This window comes from Oncorhynchus mykiss, chromosome 4 (assembly GCF_057628025.1).
Source record: "Oncorhynchus mykiss isolate SJ-2025 chromosome 4, ASM5762802v1, whole genome shotgun sequence".
In the NCBI taxonomy this organism is placed as follows: Eukaryota; Metazoa; Chordata; class Actinopteri; order Salmoniformes; family Salmonidae; genus Oncorhynchus; species Oncorhynchus mykiss.
In genome coordinates, this window is record NC_143025.1 from 61,840,451 (window position 1) to 61,856,667 (window position 16,217).

General features: G+C 44.1%; 1 protein-coding gene across 1 annotated transcript; it reads left to right on the forward strand.

Annotated features, from left to right (window-relative positions):
- The first annotated feature begins 8,439 nt into the window (after positions 1 to 8,439).
- On the forward strand, positions 8,440 to 9,766 carry htr1e (5-hydroxytryptamine receptor 1E). The gene has a single exon (XM_021598415.3). The coding sequence runs from the start codon at positions 8,514 to 8,516 to the stop codon at positions 9,633 to 9,635; it is 1,122 nt and encodes a 373-aa protein (XP_021454090.3). The 5' UTR covers positions 8,440 to 8,513; the 3' UTR covers positions 9,636 to 9,766.
- Positions 9,767 to 16,217: the final 6,451 nt, after the last annotated feature.

The following is a 16,217-nucleotide window of genomic DNA, read 5'->3' on the forward strand; positions in this document are numbered from 1 at the left end:
GCCATTTGGGACGCACAATGTGTCTCAGCTCCCTAATGGTCAAAATGCATTCCAGAGCAGGAGGCTAGTGGGTGGAATAGAGGTGCAAGTAATATGCCTGGATGTCATAACTTATCTAATTGGATATGAAATGGAAATGGAGATACATTTGACCTCTCCCTTCACCTACAGGTGTGGGACCTTAATTTGACCAGTTTCTCACAGCAGGAAAATAATCCTGCAGCAACAGGAAATGTGGATTATAATGAATGGAAATTAATTAATTTGATACATTTTTAGTTGGGGCAAATCAAGTCTGTAATTTTTAAGTGGAAAATACAAACTTTACTACAACAGCACGGTGATCAAATTAAGATCCTACGCCTGTATCATTTTTCCATTTCTATTTCCTGTCATCTCTTTGCTCCAGGCTGTTATTTGTTCCACTCATCAGGTACCCCTGTCTATCTCTATTAATGTCCCCTTTTCCAACAACAGGCTTAGCAAAGAGATCATTAACGGGTTTGAATGATTGAATCGGATCATTATTGGCTACAGTGTATGTTGATGATGGATTGTTCACCCACAACTTGATATACAGAGCCACAGGGACCTGGCAGTTTTATAATAATGCAAGACCACCATTGCAATCTCCACTCCTGAAAGGTCATCCATTCCCTGGTGAGATGATAGCTGAGTAATAGCATCATTTGCAGACTTCCTGAGTGTGATTTGCCTGGCTCCGTACAAAATTAAGCACAGTCAGCGTAGTCAGTGAGTGATTTAGATGTCGTCCATCAGTCTTCTACCTCGAATGTGCCAAAGCTGTAAAAGAAAATGTCTACATCCCAAATGGCAACCTATTCCCTATGTAGTGCACTATTTTTGACCAAGCCCTATGGGGAATAGGGTGCCATTTGGGACGTAGACAGTGTGTTCTATCACAACCTGGTCTCTGGGCAAGTCATAGGATTTGGTAGGTAAATTTATTCCCTCCATTTAGTATGATATATTACGTTAGGTTGCATTATGAATGGAATAGCGGTCATACAATATCATACGAATTGGAGGATGTATAGTATCACACGTCTTACCTAGTCGAACAATATAATACGAATTGGAGGATGTAACTTATCATACGTTGACAGATGTATAGTAGAGGACGTATAGTATTAAACGCCTTTCTCTGAGACCAGGTTACTTGTTGCGTTGTAACAAATTGTCACGACTTCCGCCGAAGTTGGTGTCTCTCTTTTCTCTCCTTTTTCCATTTGTTATGTCTTGAGTGTACACACCTGGTTCCCATTAAATTATTATTATTTCCCTATTTAACCCTCTGGTTCCCATTATGTTTTGTGCGTGATTATTCCTGGTTTGTGTTAGTCGGTTTGTGTTAGGGTTTGTTATCCCTGCGTGGATTATTTTGGCAGATTTATTTTTCAGAATAAAGTATGTTATTTTACTCAGTTCAGCCACTGAGGCCCCTCATGATCAGTTTTTTTTGGGGGGGCCCCCACCCCCATCAAAGTTGCCCATCCATGGTCTAAAGCACATATGTCAGAGTCAAGGCCCGCGGGCCACATCCGGCCCGCAAGAAGGTTTTTTACGGCCCCTGGGATGATCTTGATTTATTATTAGAACCGGCCCGCAGCAAGCCGGCAGCCCGCAGATCTTTTACACGCACCAATACTACATTTCCCACAATGCAAAGGTGACGCACCGAGCAGTAGGCTGCTTCATTTCAATATTTATTGGCACAGCAGTCGTCAGCATCACAGTAAAATTAACTTTCAGATACCCATCAAAAATGGCAAAACGGAAGGTGGATACTGAGAACCGGGGGTTTCAAACAAGGTGGGAGTCGGAGTATATGTTCACGAAGGTAGCTGGAAAACCTGTGTGTCTTCTGTGTGGAGAAAGTGTGGCGGTACTGAAAGAGTATAATCTGAGACGACATTATGAAACGAAACACGCGGACAAAAACAAGAATATGGACATGGAACAAAGGCTACAAAAGGCAGAGGAATTAAAACGAGGCCTCAAATCTCGACAGGCTCTGTTCAAAAAAGCCAAATCACAAGGCCAGGCTGCTGTCAAGGCCAGTTTTATTTTGGCAGAAGAGATCGCTAAATCAGCCCGGCCATTTACGGAGGGGGATTTCATCAAAAACTGCATGATTAAAGTTTGTGACGAAGTTTGCCCAGAAAAAAGGCAACTCTTTTTAAATGTGAGTCTGAGCAGAAACACCATTGCCGAGAGAGTAGACCAGTTGTCCATCAATCTAAAAGAGCAGCTTGTGAAAAAGGGAAGAGATTTTATTGCATATTCCTTGGCTGTGGATGAGAGCACCGACATTTCTGACATTGCCCAGTTGTCAATTTTCATCCGCGGAGTGGACTCCAGCCTAAGCGTGACAGAGGAGTTTTTGGCTTTACGTCCTATGCATGGCACAACTACGGGGCATGATTTGTATGAAGAGGTGTCAAGATGTGTAAATGAGATGGAGCTGCCTTGGGAAAAACTCGTGGGTTTGACAACCGACGGAGCACCTGCGATGTGTGGACACAGGAGCGGACTGGTGGCGAAGATACGGGAAAAGATGCAAGAGGAAAACGCGACAGGTGAGCTGACAGCTTATCATTGTATCATACACCAGGAAGCGTTGTGCGGTAAAGCCTTGAAAATGGAGCATGTAATGAGCATCATCACGCGCACAGTTAACTTTATCAGAGCCAAAGGTTTGAATCACCGCCAGTTCAAGGCATTTCTGACGGAGTTAGAAACGGAGCATGGTGATTTGCCTTATCACACAGAGGTGCGATGGCTAAGCCAGGGAAAGGTGCTTCAAAGATGTTTCGAGCTTCGTGAGGAGATTTGTCTATTCTTGGACAGCAAAGGGAAAGACACAACACAACTCCGAGACGAAATGTTTCTGTGTGAAATGGCTTTTCTGTGTGACATTACGAGTCATCTGAATGCAATAAACTTGCAGCTGCAGGGTCGGGATCGTGTCATCTCTGATATGTACAGTACAGTGAAGGCATTTAAAACCAAACTGACTCTGTGGGAGACGCAGATGCGGAAAGAAAATTTGAGCCACTTTCCCAGCTGCCAGACCATGAAAGAGAAGCTCTCTACCAGTGCGTTCCCGAGCACACAGTTGGCTGATAAAATAGGTATGCTTACCACTGACTTTCGACGCCGATTTGCTGACTTTGAAGCACAAAAAAGCAGGTTGGAACTGCTCGGTAACCCATTTGCTGTTGACGTGGAAAGCTCACCACCAAACCTCCAAATGGAGTTGATTGACCTCCAATGCAATGATGCACTGAGGGAAAAATATGCGGCAGTGGGTGCTGCGGAGTTTGCCCGTTTCCTCCCCGGCACAATGCCCCAGCTGCGCATCCAGGCTGCTCAAACGTTGTCTATGTTTGGCAGCACATACCTGTGTGAACAACTGTTTTCTTTGATGAACCTGAACAAAACATCACACAGAAGTCGACTTACTGCTGAACACCTCCACTCAATTCTGAGGATTTCTTCAGCTCAGAGCCTTACCCCGAACATTGATGAACTTGTGGAAAAGATGGGACACCACCAAGTATCACCCTCAACCTCAAACAAGTGAACATTACTGTGCAATCACATATTTAGAGTTTTTACTCAGTTCAAGTTTAAAAGTTAAAATGTAATATTTGTTTTCACTGCATGTTACTTCTCCTTAAACAAAGTGTTGTTTTTGATTAATAGATTTTTGCACTTTATTTTTTTGTATTTCAATCCAATTATATTTTAAAAATATTTCAGTTGAGTGGATGATAGAAAATTGCTATTATTGTTTTTTCTTTGAAGTAAATTTAGCCCACTTTTGCTAAAATAGAAAATATAGTCTACTGATGGTGCCTTGAATACCGGTTTCTTTCATTTAATGTTCATGTTATGGGGATATTTATATAAAGGAAATTTGTCTTTTGTGTCTGTTGAAAATTAAAGATTACTGACAGAGCCATAAGAAAATATTGCTTTATTTATCTGATCATATTGTAATATATTTGTTAGGTTTTCAGTAGGTTCAATTAGGTTCACTAGACTATATGCGTCATTTAAAAATTTTTCAATGAACATTCGAACAGTCCGGCCCTCGTCTTGTAGCTGATTTTTTTATTTGGCCCTCCGTCCATTTGACTTTGACACCCCTGGTCTAAAGTAACTAGACCATGAGTACATCATACATCTTCGAGGTGCATAAAAATAGGTATAGTATCAGCGCTCTGATTTACAGTCATATGCCATTTTCCTGGCCTACTCTTGTCTCATTATCTGAAACGGCCAAACTGCAGGATTTGTGCCCATATCTAGAAAGATCAGCATAACATTGGATATGTGATGCTGCAGCTGCCCTCAGTAATGCGTTGGTCCATATTTTCAGCTTCTGTTTTTGCCGAGTAGACAGGTCATAGACTTGGGTTAGCATAGGTCATGTGAAAGAGATATGTGCCTTTGGAGGTTTTTGTTGTTGTAACTTCCTTCCCAGTAGAAGCGAATGGGGCATCTGAGTCCAAAGCAGAGTTATTTCAGTCACTGAAACAGAGTTTTGCGATAGATTTGAGAGGGACTTGGTGCTCTTCAGAGGGATGACTAAATGCATCTTTAATTCCCATTTGAATCCCATGTTTAATGACACCCTTGCAGCAACTTTGCTTGAATCAGAGAGGGAAATACTCAAAAGGGGGAAAATGATTGTTTGGTGTGTGAGAACCTTTTGATGTTTGAAGCCCTCAAAGCCCTACGGATTCTATCTCAATACAAAGTGATGGGAGTGTTTGAGACATGCTTTCATTTCCCCGGGGAGGTAAAGTATAGTAAAGCAAGGGGTGTTCAATTGGCATTTATATCATAACTAGGTCAATGAGAGGAAATGGGTCACATTATTCTCTAGTACACACTACACACAACAGCACGCAGAGTAAAGGAGTGCCATGCTCAATTGAGTGATATCTTTATTGTGCCAATATGCAATTATGCATTCTCAAGAAAAATGAAAAGCATTTTGAAGAAGTGGTTGCCGGTTGTTGTGTAAAGATCCTTGCGACATGGGGGTGTGCATTATCATGCTGAAACATGAGGTGATGGCGGCGGATGAATGGCACGACAATGGGCCTCAGGATCTCGTATCTAATTGCCATCGATAAAATGCAATTGTGTTCGTTGTCTATAGCTTATGCCTGCCAATAGCATAATCCCACCGCCACCATGGGGCACTCTGTTCACAACAATGACATCAGCAAACCGCTCTCCCACACGACGCCATACACGCTGTCTGCCATCTGCCCGTTACAATTGAAACCAGGATTCATCTGTGAAGAGCACACTTCTCAAGTGTGCCAGTGGCCATCAAGCATTTGCCCACTGAAGTAGGTTACGATGCCGAACTGCAGTCAGGTCAAGACCCTCGTTAGGACAACGAGCACGCAGATAAGCTTCCCTGAGACTGTTTCTGACAGACATTTCTGACAGAAATTCTTTGCTTGTGCAAACCCACAGTTCATTAGCTGTCTGGGTAGCTGGTCTCAGACGATCCCGCAGGTGAAGAAGCCGGTTGTGGAGGTCCTAGACTGGCGTCGTTATACGTGGTCTGTGGTTTTGAGGCCAGTTGGACATACTGCCAAATTCCCTAAATGACGTTGGAGGCGGCTTATGGTAGAGAAATGAACATTAAATTCTCTGGCAACAGCTCTGGTGGACATTCCTGCAGTTAGCATACCAATTGCACGCTCCCTCAAAACTTAAGACATTTGTGGCATTGTGTTGTGTGACAAAACTGCACATTTTAGAGTGGCCTTTTATTGTCCCCAGCACAAGGTGCACCTGTGTAATGATCATGCTGTTTAATAAGCTTCTTGGCAAATGAGAAATGCCCACTAACAGGGATGTAAACAAATTTGTGCACAAATTTGAGAGAAATAAGCTTTTTGTATTGAACATTTCTTGGATCTTTTATTTCCATGAATCATGGGACCAACACTTTACATGTTGCGTTTTATATTTTTTGTTCGGTGTATTTTGAGTCATACTTCAATAAAATATCAGGCTCACAGGCATGTCTTTTAAAGCCATGGATAAAAGCAAAATGTGCTGTCTCTTTACTCTGCTCTACCATGGTATGACAGTGGTGTGCTGAGACATTTTTTCCTCAGCGGAAATGGCCTTTCAGATGCCAGACTGAGTGGTTGCATGAAATGGCTCTGAGGGGGAGGCAGTAGGATGTGTTGCACACACACCTCTGTATTCTCCCAGAGAATGCTTGACAGGTTAAGCCTGTGATGACTCACCTTCAGATGAGCGGAAAGCAATTTTGAAAGGTACTGTATTCTTTGAAAAGCAACTTTCAGGTCTCTGCACACCTCCAATGTTGACTAAATGGTAATACGAACTAAGGCATGTTTTACTGGTACTTCCAAAGTAAGTGAGATTATATTTTTCAAATAGAGATGTATTATGAATTTAAAGTTTTCTTTTTTTCTCTTTTTTCTCACTCTCCTTTCCCTCTACTCCCACCAAGTGGATAGTCTTAGTAACTAGTTACATTCCGTTTTACTGGCTCATGCAAATCGTTATCAGCCGGGTACAAGACTGAGGATTTTGCTTATTTTCAGTATGCAACCCAGGCTAAATCAAATAAAGAACTAGGGCTATCTTCTGTATACCACCCTTATCTTGTCACAACACAACTGATTGGCTCAAAAGCATTAAGAAGGAAAGAAATTCCACAAATTAACATTATTGCCATATACGTATATATTCAACTGGTGAAAGTTAATTGTTATATGACTAAGGGGAAAAATACCCTATTAGGGTGTGGTGCCTCACCTTAAGTTCTCATTGTTACTTTACAACTGTATCAGTCTATGACCTTAGTTGCTCTGCCTCATGTTGAGTTAGACAGACAGATGGCCAGGACTAATTTGCACATGCCTAATTCACACCATGCCCTGGCTTGGCCCACCTGTCATGTTTATATTGACTCAGCCGAGGTGTGCGTTAAGAGGTGCACTAAGGGGCAGTAGTGAACCATGTCCATGCTGACAGCTACCATTGAAATGTTCTGTCTACCTGGTCTAGCTTAGGTTTGCGTCCTAAATAGCACCATATTCCCTACATAGTACCATGGGGTTCTGGTCAGAAGTAGTGCACTATTTACAGAATAGGGTGCCACTTGGGATACAGTGTCCTTCAGCAGTCTCATGCCTGCTTGCAGATATAAAGCCCAATATTTCTGCGTCTCAGAGAGGATGAGAGAGATTGTATGAGATACAGTGGGGCAAAAAAAGTATTTAGTCAGCCACCAATTGTGCAAGCTCTCCCACTTAAAAAGATGAGAGAGGCCTGTACACTTCAACTATGACAGACAAAATGAGAAAAAAAAATCCAGAAAATCACATTGTGGGATTTTTTATGAATTTATTTGCAAATTATGGTGGAAAACTTGTGTTATTGACCAAATACTTATTTTCCACCATAATTTGCCAATAAATTTATAAAAAATCCTACAATGTGATTTTCTGGATTTTTTTTCTCATTTTGTCTGTCATAGTTGAAGTGTACCTATGATGAAAATTACGCCTCTCTCATCTTTTTAAGTGGGATAACTTGCACAGTTGTTGGCTGACTAAATACTTTTATGCCCCACTGTAGATAAGCCTTAGAGCGATATGCCTCATTTACACTTGCCCCATTGCTACATTCACTCACTGTGACATAGATGATTCTCTATATTCTCTGTCTCAACAGTTTGCGCCTTATTAACTTTTTGTAAGAAGTAATTACTTTGTCAGATTGTAGGGTATTTTATGTTGGATAGAATTGGAAATCTGATACAGTAAAATATCTTTATATGTCAGTGAAGTAATGGAGGGTCAAATGAATGTTTTATGGAACAGCGTTTAATTACAGACAAAATTTTAAAAATGCTGTGATAATTAGCGGTGTGGCTCTACTTTAGGAATTCTCCCCTCTGTTTTATAACTACTCTCTGTGTTAAGTGGTTTTTCATCTCCCAAATGACATTGCTTAAAAAAGTTTCCAGAGTATAAGTCCGAACCCTTCAACCTTCAGAAGCTCAATTACTGCTGTGGGCTGCACTAGTTCACCTTGATTGTCAGTCATTATCCTATTTTATAACAACCCCCAATAACCAAGGGCGCCTTCGATTCGAAAGGCAGGTGAAAAATACTAATTTAATGTTTGCCAGAGCAAAGAAACTTTGTGCCTTCTATTGTGTAGCAGCTATTGCATAATATATACAATATATAATGATGTCTAGTGTGCTTGTTAAAATTCTTATAAAGTATCCTAGTGAAAAACACATTTTCACCAAGGTCTCTGTGATGGTGTAAAATATTTGTTCCGAAAAAATAATATTTATGCACATTTTTTTGTGTGTTACAGAGTGGCCTTTGACCCATAGTGTGGATCATCCTATCCTTGGGAGAGATTGTATCCAGCAGAAGGGGGAGATCTGGCCCTGTCCGGAGATGGAGATGGAAAGGTACCATGGGGACAGCTCCACAGGGCCCAACATCACCAACAGCACAGGAGCCCCAGCCAGCGCTCTCCCAGCGGTGCTAGTTACAGACAGGATGGTGGTGCTGGTAGTTCTACTGGGGCTCCTCACCCTCCTCACTGCGCTGGTCAACGGTGCCGTCATCACAGCCATCTGCACCACCAAGAAGCTCCACCTACCTGCCAACTACCTCATCTGCTCGCTGGCGTTCACAGACTTTCTGGTGTCTATCCTGGTGATGCCAGTCAGCATCCTCTACATCGCCACAGAGACCTGGTCGTTGGGCCAGGTGGTGTGTGAGGCCTGGCTGAGCGTGGACATGACTTGCTGCACCTGCTCCATCCTGCACCTGTGTGTCATAGCGCTGGACCGCTACTGGGCTATCACCAAGGCCATCGAGTACGCCCGCAAGAGGTCGGCCCGCCGGGCAGCTGTCATGGTGGGCATCATCTGGGTCATCTCAGTCTTCATATCTATACCGCCCCTCTTCTGGAGACACAGGCCCAGTAGCCATGGCCCAAAACAGTGCATCATACAGCACAACCATGTGGGCTACACCATTTACTCCACTTTTGGGGCATTTTACATCCCCATGACCCTTATTCTCATATTGTACTATAGGATTTACAATGCGGCAAAGACACTTTACCAGAAACGGGTCTCGTCGCGGCACCTGAGCAGCCAGAACTCTCTAAACCACTGCCGTGTGGCACACACCTTCTGCATATCGGACCTGTCCACCTCAGACCCCACTCTGGAGTTTGACAGGCTCAATGTCACCATCCGTATCCCCTCATTTGAGACAGAGATGGAGGCGGCAGATGAGAGGCACCAGATCTGTACCTCCCGGGAGAGGAAGGCAGCACGTATCCTGGGCCTCATCCTCGGGGCTTTTATCCTCTGCTGGATGCCTTTCTTTCTGAAGGAGCTTCTTGTAGGCTTACAGGTCATAACTGCCACCCCACATGTATCTGATTTCTTAACCTGGCTAGGCTACTTCAACTCACTCATTAACCCTCTCCTTTACACCAGCTTCAATGAGGATTTTAAGTTGGCCTTTAAGAAACTGCTCCGACGAAAGGAGCATGCATAGGTTTGCAGGCCCAGGTTAAACGTACAGTATTGTCCCATCAGAGAATGTATTAGGGAAAGTTACATGCAGTGTGTCCATTGGCCATATGACTTGTGTGATGTTGTGAGTTTCTAAATAAAAGTCTTAAATGATCTGCTTCTTATTCTTTGCTGAAACACAAACTTTGACCAAGAATAATCATGGCCCATAAATGCACATCCATACACAAAGACAAACAATCAGGTCCAAAATTATTTGCCCCCTTGATAAAGATGAGCACTAAATATATAATACCAATACTGAGCTACAGTATACTGTATGCTCCCCAAAAAAAAAAATGTATCTGTCACGTTCGTTGGAATGAATATCGGACCAAGGCGCAGCGGATGTTGAGTTCCACATAATTTTAATGATAAAGTGAAACTTAACAAAGACAAAAACAAATAAACAATAAACTAACAACGAACCGTGACTACAGAGATGCTACGTGCACTAACTTAAAACAATATCCCATAAACACAGGTGGGAAAAACAGCTACACAATTAGAGACAATTGATTACCAGCTGCCTCTAATTGGGAATCATACACAATCACCAACATAGAAAAACAAACCTAGAACCCCACATAGAAATAATAAACTAGACTAACCCCCCAGTCACGCCCTGACCTACTCTACCATAGAACATATGGACTCTCTATGGTCAGGACGTGACATGATCCTAATACAATTGCTCAGAAAAAAAGGATTTTGTTTAACAGGTAATAAGCCTTTTTCTAAAATGTTATATGAGATTGGAGAACACGCTGGTAGGGATCTTAGACCATTCCTCCATACAGAATCTTTACAGATCCTTGAAATCCTTCATCTGCACTTATGGACTGCAATCTTCAATTAAAACCACAGGTGGGAGACAGTCTGGAGACATTGCAAAATGTAGATTTTTGTGGTCAATTAACAATTTCTTTGTGGATTTTGATGTGTGCTTAGGGTTATTGTCTTGCTGGAAGATCAACTTGCAGTCACGCTCTGACTTTTAATATCTCTGTTTTCTTTATATTTTGGTTAGGTCAGTGTGTGAAGAGGGTGGGTATGCTAGTTTTGTATTGTCTAGGGTTTTTGCATGTCTAGGGGTTTGGTTGGTCTAGGTAATATGTATGTCTATGGTGGCCTGATATGGTTCCCAATCAGAGGCAGCTGTTTATCGTTGTCTCTGATTGGGGATCATATTTAGGTTGCCATTTTCCCTTTTGTGTTTGTGGGTTCTTATTCTATGTTTAGTTGCCTGTCTGCACTATTCGTATTAGCTTCACGGTTTGTTTTGGTATTTTGTTTGTTTGTTCAGTGTTCATTCATTAATAAAAGATGAATGTACGTATACCACGCTGCACCTTGGTCTCCTTCGTACGACGGCAGTAACAGAAGAACCCACCATAAAAGGACCAAGCAGCGTGGCCAGGAGGAATGGACATGGGAAGAGATTCTGGATGGAGCTGAACCCTGGACGCAGCTGGGGGAGTATCGCCTTCCGAGGGAAGAAATAGAGGCAGCGAAAGCAGAATGGCGATATTACGAGGAGAAACACAAATATGGCAAGCACGAGAGGCAGCCCCAAGAATGTTTTTTGGGGGGGCACACGAGGAGATTGGCTGAGTCAGGTTGGAGACCTAAGCCAACTCCTCGTGCTTACCGTGGAGAGCGTGTGACTGGTAAGGCACAGTGTTATGCAGAGATGCGCACGGTGTCTCCAGTTCGCATTCATAGCCCGGTGCGCTCTATTCCAGCTCCTCGCATTTGCCCGTCTAGAATGGGCATCCAGCCAGGATGCACTGGGCCAGCTCTACGTTCCAGATCTCCAGTGCGTCTCCACTACCCAGTGTATCCTGTGCCTCCTCCCCGCACTCGCCCTGAGGTGCGTGTCCGCAGCCCGGTACCACCAGTGCCGGCACCACGCACCAGGTATCCAGTGCGCCTCCACAGTCCAGAGCTTCTGGCGATAGTACCCAGTCCAGAGCTTCCGGCGACAGCTCCCAGTCCGGAACCTCCAGCGACGGGCCACAGTCCGGAACCTCCAGCGACGGGCCACAGTCCGTAGCCTACAGCGACGGGCCACAGTCCGTAGCCTCCAGCGACGGGCCACAGTCCGGAACCTCCAGCGACGGGCCACAGTCCGGAACCTCCAGCGACGGGCCACAGTCCGTAGCCTCCAGCGACGGGCCACAGTCCGTAGCCTCCAGCGACGGGCCACAGTCCGTAGCATCCAGCGACGGGCCACACGCCATAGGCTCCAGCGACGGGCCACACGCCATAGGCTCCAGCGACGGGCCACACGCCATAGGCTCCAGCGACGGGCCACACGCCATAGGCTCCAGCGACGGGCCACACGCCGTAGGCTCCAGCGACGGGCCACACGCCATAGGCTCCAGCGACGGGCCACAGTCCGTAGCCTCCAGCGACGGGCCACAGTCCGGGGTCTCCGGCGATGATCCGCAGTTCAGAGACTCCGGCGATGATCCACGGTCCAGTGTTGCAAAGGCGGAGGGGTCAGAGTAAGGAGGGGTGGCTGCATCCAGAACCGGAGGCGCCGCCGAGGGTAGATGCCCACCCCAACCCTCCCCTATAGGTTTAGGTTTGCGGCCGGGATTCCGCACCTTTGGGGGGGGGGGGGGGGGGGGCTAGGTCAGGGTGTGACGAGGGTGGGTATGCTAGTTGTGTATTGTCTAGGGTTTTTGTGTCTAGGGGTTTGGTAGGTCTAGGTAATATGTATGTCTATGGTGGCCTGGTATGGTTCCCAATCAGAGGCAGCTGTTTATCGTTGTCTCTGATTGGGGATCATATTTATGTTGCCATTTTTCCTTTTGTGTTTGTGGGTTCTTATTCTATGTTTAGTTGCCTGTCTGCACTATTCGTATTAGCTTCACTGTTCGTTTTGGTATTTTGTTCATTTGTTCAGTGTTCAATCATTAATAAAAGAAGAATGTACTCATACCACGCTGCACCTTGGTCTCCTTCGTACGACGGCCGTGACACTTGCTGCCAAGTTTCAGCCTCCTGGCAGAGGCAACCAGGATTTGGGCTAAAATGTCCTGGTACTGGGTAAAGTTCACGATCCTGTTTACTTTAACATTAACCAATGGAAGCAAAATAGCCCCATAACATCAAAGATCCACCACTATATTTTACTGTAGGTATGAGATACTTTTCTGCCTATGCATCCTTATTTCAACGCCAAACGCACCACTGGTGTGTGTGACTAAAGAGCTATATTTTCATGTCATCTGACCATAGCACCGGTTCCAATCCAAGTGCCAATGCCGTTTAGTGACTTCCGGGTGTTTGCATTTGTTGGAGGACATGAAAATAGAGCTCTTTGGCCACACACACCAGTGGTGAGTTTCATGTAGAAAGAAGACTGCGTAGGCAGAGGACCTCATCTCCAGGCCATCAAACTGTTAAACTATCATCACTAGCTGGCCTCCACCCAGTGCCCTGCCCTGAACATTAGAAACCACCCGGTACTCTACCCTGCACCTTAGAGACTGCTGTCCTATGTACATTGAGTCCTTGAACACTGGTCACTTTAATAATGTTAACATACTGTTTTACCCACGTTATATGTATATACTGTATTCTAGTCATGGCTCATCCTATATAACTACTGCAGTACACACCTTTTCTATTCACATACTGTCTATACACACTATTCACATGCAGTGCCTTGCAAAAGTATTCAGACCCCTTGGATTTCTTCACGTTTTATTGTGTTACAAAGTGGGATTAAAAGACTATTACACAAAATACTCTCATGACAAAGTAGAACATTTTGTATTTTTGGGGATTAACGGAATTTACATAACTAAAATATAGTCATTGCATAAGAATTCCGTTACCTGAGTTAATACATGTTAGAAACACCTTTGACTTCGAATACAGCTGTGAGTCTTCTTGGGTAAATCTATAAGAGCTTTGCACACCTGGATTGTGCAATATTTGCCCATTATTCTTTTCTGCAGGCTTTGTCAAGATGTTAGGGATAATGGCTAGACAGAATTGTTCAAATCTTGCCATAGATTTTCAAGCAGATTTAAGTCAAATCTGTAACTTGCTAAGCAACTCAGTGTCTGGTGTAAAGCAGACTGAAAGGATTTTAGGATTTTGCCTGTGCTTAGCTCCATCCCATTTCTGAAAAACTCCACAGTATTTGCCGATGTCAAGCATGCCCATACCATGATGCAGCCACCACCATTCTTGAAAATAAGGAGGCAGTTACTCAATGATGTGTTGTGTTGGATTTGCCCCAAACATACAGGTTTGCATTTAGGCCAAATAGTTTATTCCTTTGCTGTGTTTTGTTGTTGTTGCAGTATTACTTTAGTGCCTTGTTGCATACAAGATGCAAGTGTTTTTATATGTTTATTCTGTATATTTGTATTCTTCCTTTTACTATGTAATTTAGGTCATTATTGTGGAGTCACTACAATGTTGTTCATCCATCCTCAGTTTTCTAGCATCACAGACATTTAACTCTGTAGCTGTTTTAAAATCACCAATGGCCTCATGGTAACATCTCTGAGCAGTTTAATTCCTGTCCTGCAGCTCAGTTCAGAAGGGCAACTGTATATTTGATGTGTTTAGGTGGTTTAATATATAATCCACAGCATAATTATTAACTTGATCATGCTTAAAGATATGTTCAATGTCTGATTTGTTATTGTTACCCATCTACCAATCACTGACCTTCTTTCTGAAGCTTTTGAAAAGCCTTCTGGTCTTTGTAGTTGAATCTGTGCTTGAAATGCAATACTTGACTGAGAGACCTAACAGATGTTGTATGTATGGGGGACAGAGGAAGGTTTAGTCACTCAAAAATCATGTGATTTGTTAAGCTAAAATGTATTCCGGAACTAATTTAGACCTGCCTAAACAGAGGGGATGAAAACTTATGTAACAACTATATTTTAGTTATGAATGTTTTATTTATCAAAACAGTAATTTACCACTTTGACATGACAGAGTATTTTGTGTAGATTGTTGACGATAAAATTACAATTAAATCAATTTTAATCCCACTTTGTAACACAATCAAATTTGAAGAAATCCAAGGGGTCTGAATACTTTCGCAAGGCACTGTACATATCGGACTCTGTTCCAGAAACTAATTTTCTACCATATCAAATCAAAACAAATGTGATTTGTCACATGCTTCGTAAACAACAATTGTAGGCTAACAGTGAAATGCTTAATTATGGGTCATTTTTCAACAATGCAGAGTAAAGATTGTAGAATTCTCTGAATTCTCTGTCATCAGCAAACTTGATGATGGTGTTGGAGTTGTGTGTGGGCACACAGTCGTGGGTGAACAGGTAGTACCTACGGCTGGGGATGCCGGCCCAGACGGCATTCCCAGCCGCGTCCTCAGAGCATGCGCAGACCAGCTGGCTGGTGTGTTTACGGACATATTCAATCCTTATCCCAGTCTGCTGTTCCCACATGCTTCAAGAGGGCCACCATTGTTCCTGTTCCCAAGAAAGCGAAGGTAACTGAGCTAAATGACTATCGCCGTGTAGCACTCACTTCCGTCATCATGAAGTGCTTTGAGAGACTAGTCAAGGACCATATCACCTCCACCCTACCTGACACCCTAGACCAATTCCAATTTGCTTACCGCCCCAATAGGTCCACAGACGACGCAATCGCAATCACACTGCCCTAACCCATCTGGACAAGAGGAATACCTATGTAAGAATGCTGTTCACCGACTACAGCTCAGCATTTAATACCATAGTACCCTTTAAACTCGTCATTAAACTCGAGACCCTGGGTCTCAACCCCGCCCTGTGCAACTGGGTCCTAGACTTCCTGACGGGCCGACCCCAGGTGGTGATGGCAGGAAGCAACATCTCCACCCCGCTGATCCTCAACACTGGGGCCCCACAAGGCTGCATTCTCAGCCCTCTCCTGTACTCCCTGTTCACCCATGACTGCGTGACCATGCACGCCTCCAACTCAATCATCAAGTTTGCAGACAACACTACAGTGGTAGGCTTGATTACCAACAACGACGAGACGGCCTACAGGGAGGAGGTGAAACAGCAGAGGGAAACAGCAGAGGGAGCAGCCCCCTATCCACATCAACGGGACAGTAGTGGAGAAGGTGGAAAGTTTTAAGTTCCTCGGCGTACACATCACGGACAAACTGAAATGGTCCACCCACACAGACAGCGTGGTGAGGAGGCTGAACCTCAGGAGGCTTAAGAAATTTGGCTTGTCACCAAAAACACTCACAAACTTTTACAGATTCACAGTCGAGAGCATCCTGTCCTGGTACGGCAACTGCTCCTCCGAAGAACTGTAAGGCTCTCCAGAGGGTAGTGAGGTCTTCACAATGCATCCTCGGGAGCAAACTACCTGCCCTCCAGGACACCTACACCACCCGATGTCACAGGAAGGCCAAAAAGATAATCAAGGACAAGAACCACCCGAGCCACTGCCTGTTCACCCCGCTATCATCCAGAAGGTGAGGTCAGTACAGGTGCATCAAAGCGGGGACCGAGAGACTGAAAAACAGCTTCTATCTCAAGGCCATCAGACTGTTAAACAGCCA

Coding starts and splice junctions, on each gene's coding strand:
- htr1e (XM_021598415.3), top strand. CDS start 8,514: ATGGAGATGGAAAGGTACCATGGGGACAGCTCCACAGGGCCCAACATC.